The 2027-nt window shown below is 36.1% G+C and overlaps 1 protein-coding gene across 1 annotated transcript; it reads right to left on the bottom strand.

The window, feature by feature from the left end:
- Positions 1-429: 429 nt before the first annotated feature.
- Positions 430-1374, bottom strand: LOC308422484 (olfactory receptor 2AJ1-like; the record flags this gene model as incomplete). The annotated part of the gene is made up of 1 exon (XM_080919097.1): positions 430-1374. One exon carries the CDS (start codon positions 1372-1374, stop codon positions 430-432), a length of 945 nt encoding a protein of 314 aa, XP_080775223.1.
- Between the last annotated feature and the right edge of the window lie 653 nt (positions 1375-2027).

Here is a 2027-nt window from a genome sequence, read left to right as displayed (position 1 = left end):
GTAAATTTTAACCAGATATATGTTTATATGATGTGTTATCAATTTATATCACTTATTACATGATATTTATTAAGAAAAACTACAAACCATTACATGTAATATGATAAAATTTCCTCAATTAAAATATACTTTTCCATTTTGTTGCTATTAGTAAAGTAGATTAATTTCATAACAAATTTTTTCATTAGTTTGGATAATACAAGAGCTATCACAAAAATTACACAATACGTTTTATACATACATGAAAAAATTATCAGTCTCTTTAGATGATGCTCTATTATTGCCTTACAATAGAATAATGTGACTTTACTTTGGGCACCCATATATACATAGTTGTCTGGGTACAATTACACATTATACTGAAGCAATGTGTGTGAAACAAGCTAAGAAAGTGAGTTTACAAAACACAAATATGAGGCATTTTTCTATTCATTTTTTATTTTGAAAATTACTTTGGACTATGTTTTTCACAGCCATGAGGACATCTTTATTCCGAAAGCTGTAGATTATAGGGTTGAGTGTGGGTGTCAGGATGGTGTAGAAGATTGCCAGAAACTTATCCTGTCCTGGAGTGTGATATGAGCGAGGTCTCATATATGTAAAAATGAATGGCCCATAGTACATTATGACAACAACCATGTGAAAGGAACAGGTAGAAAAGGACTTTTGCCGGGCCCCTGATGATTGCATTTGGAAAACAGTAAGGAGAATTTGCACATAAGAAATAGAAATTATGGAAAATGGGATTAGCAGAAAAATAATACCACTCACATAAACTCCTCGCTCATAGCGTGTTGTGTCTACACATGACAACTTCAACATGGCAGGGACTTCGCAGAAAAAGTGATCAATGGCCCTTGAGTGGCAGAAGGGAAAATGGAGTACAAAAACTGTGTGTACTATGGAGTTGAGGATTCCCACCAGCCAGGAGCATGCAGCCAGGAGCCCACTGGAGTTATCCCTCATCAGCACAGGGTAGCGAAGTGGGTGGCAGATGGCCACATATCGATCATAGGACATGGCTGCCAGGAGAAGGCACTCACCACCTAACAAGGTGAGGGACAGAAATATCTGGAAGCCACAGCCTGCAAAGGAAATGGTTCTTCTCCCTGAGAAAAAGTCAGCAATCATTTTAGGAACAATGTTGGAAATGTGCAAGATATCCATGAAGGAGAGATGACTGAGCAGGAAATACATTGGGGTGTGGAGTCGAGAATCCCTATGGATTAGGAGGATCAGGAGGGTATTTTCTGTTATAGTCATAATAAAAATGAAAAATATAAATGAGAAAAAAACTAAGCTTGTCTTTGAATAAGGGAACAGTCCCAAGAGAATGAAGTCGGCGCTGAAAGTGTAGTTCCAATGTTCCATCATATCTCCTCCTTCGTTACCTACAAAGAGATGGTTATTTAATTATAAAAAATTTGTTAAATCTTGGAGTTACTTATATGATATATAATAAAAATTATTTGATATGTAACTTCTCTTCACCATCAAGTGCCTCATAGAGGGTTTCAAAATGAATGTATTATAAGTATGTAGTTTTTATTCTAACAAAATTTATTATGTACTTTGGAATAGGACATTTTATATTTAAGATTTTATAACTGTACTTACTTACATATAAACCCCTCACAACTGCATATTCTGTGTAAGCTCCACTCGGGATTCCTTTGGGTGGGACTCTCCCTAGAACCTGGGCTTTGCAAAACAATTCATTATTTAACTGTGTATTCTAGTTTAAACCCAGACTTCCCTGCTCTTTTGCAGTCTGTTCAATTATGAAATCTTGGGTTTAAAAGAATGGGCTCCAGCTATGAAAAGAAGGAAGAAAGAATGACAACAGCATGAACTGGGTCATTTTGTGCTGAGTTTAACACAATAAAGGGAGCTGCCCAAGATTAGTTTCAGAAACATTCAGTACTTCTTTCAGATAATTTTGTGATTAAACTTGTGTGTGTGTGTGTGTGTGTGTGTTTGCATGTGCATATTTGTGTGTATGAGAGAGAGAGAGAGAGAGAGAGAGA

Source organism: Micromys minutus, assembly GCF_963924665.1.
Source record: "Micromys minutus genome assembly, chromosome: 7".
NCBI classification, from domain to species: domain Eukaryota; kingdom Metazoa; phylum Chordata; class Mammalia; order Rodentia; family Muridae; genus Micromys; species Micromys minutus.
The sequence above is the reverse complement of the archived record's forward strand: the minus strand, read 5'-3'. Positions and strand labels throughout refer to the sequence as shown.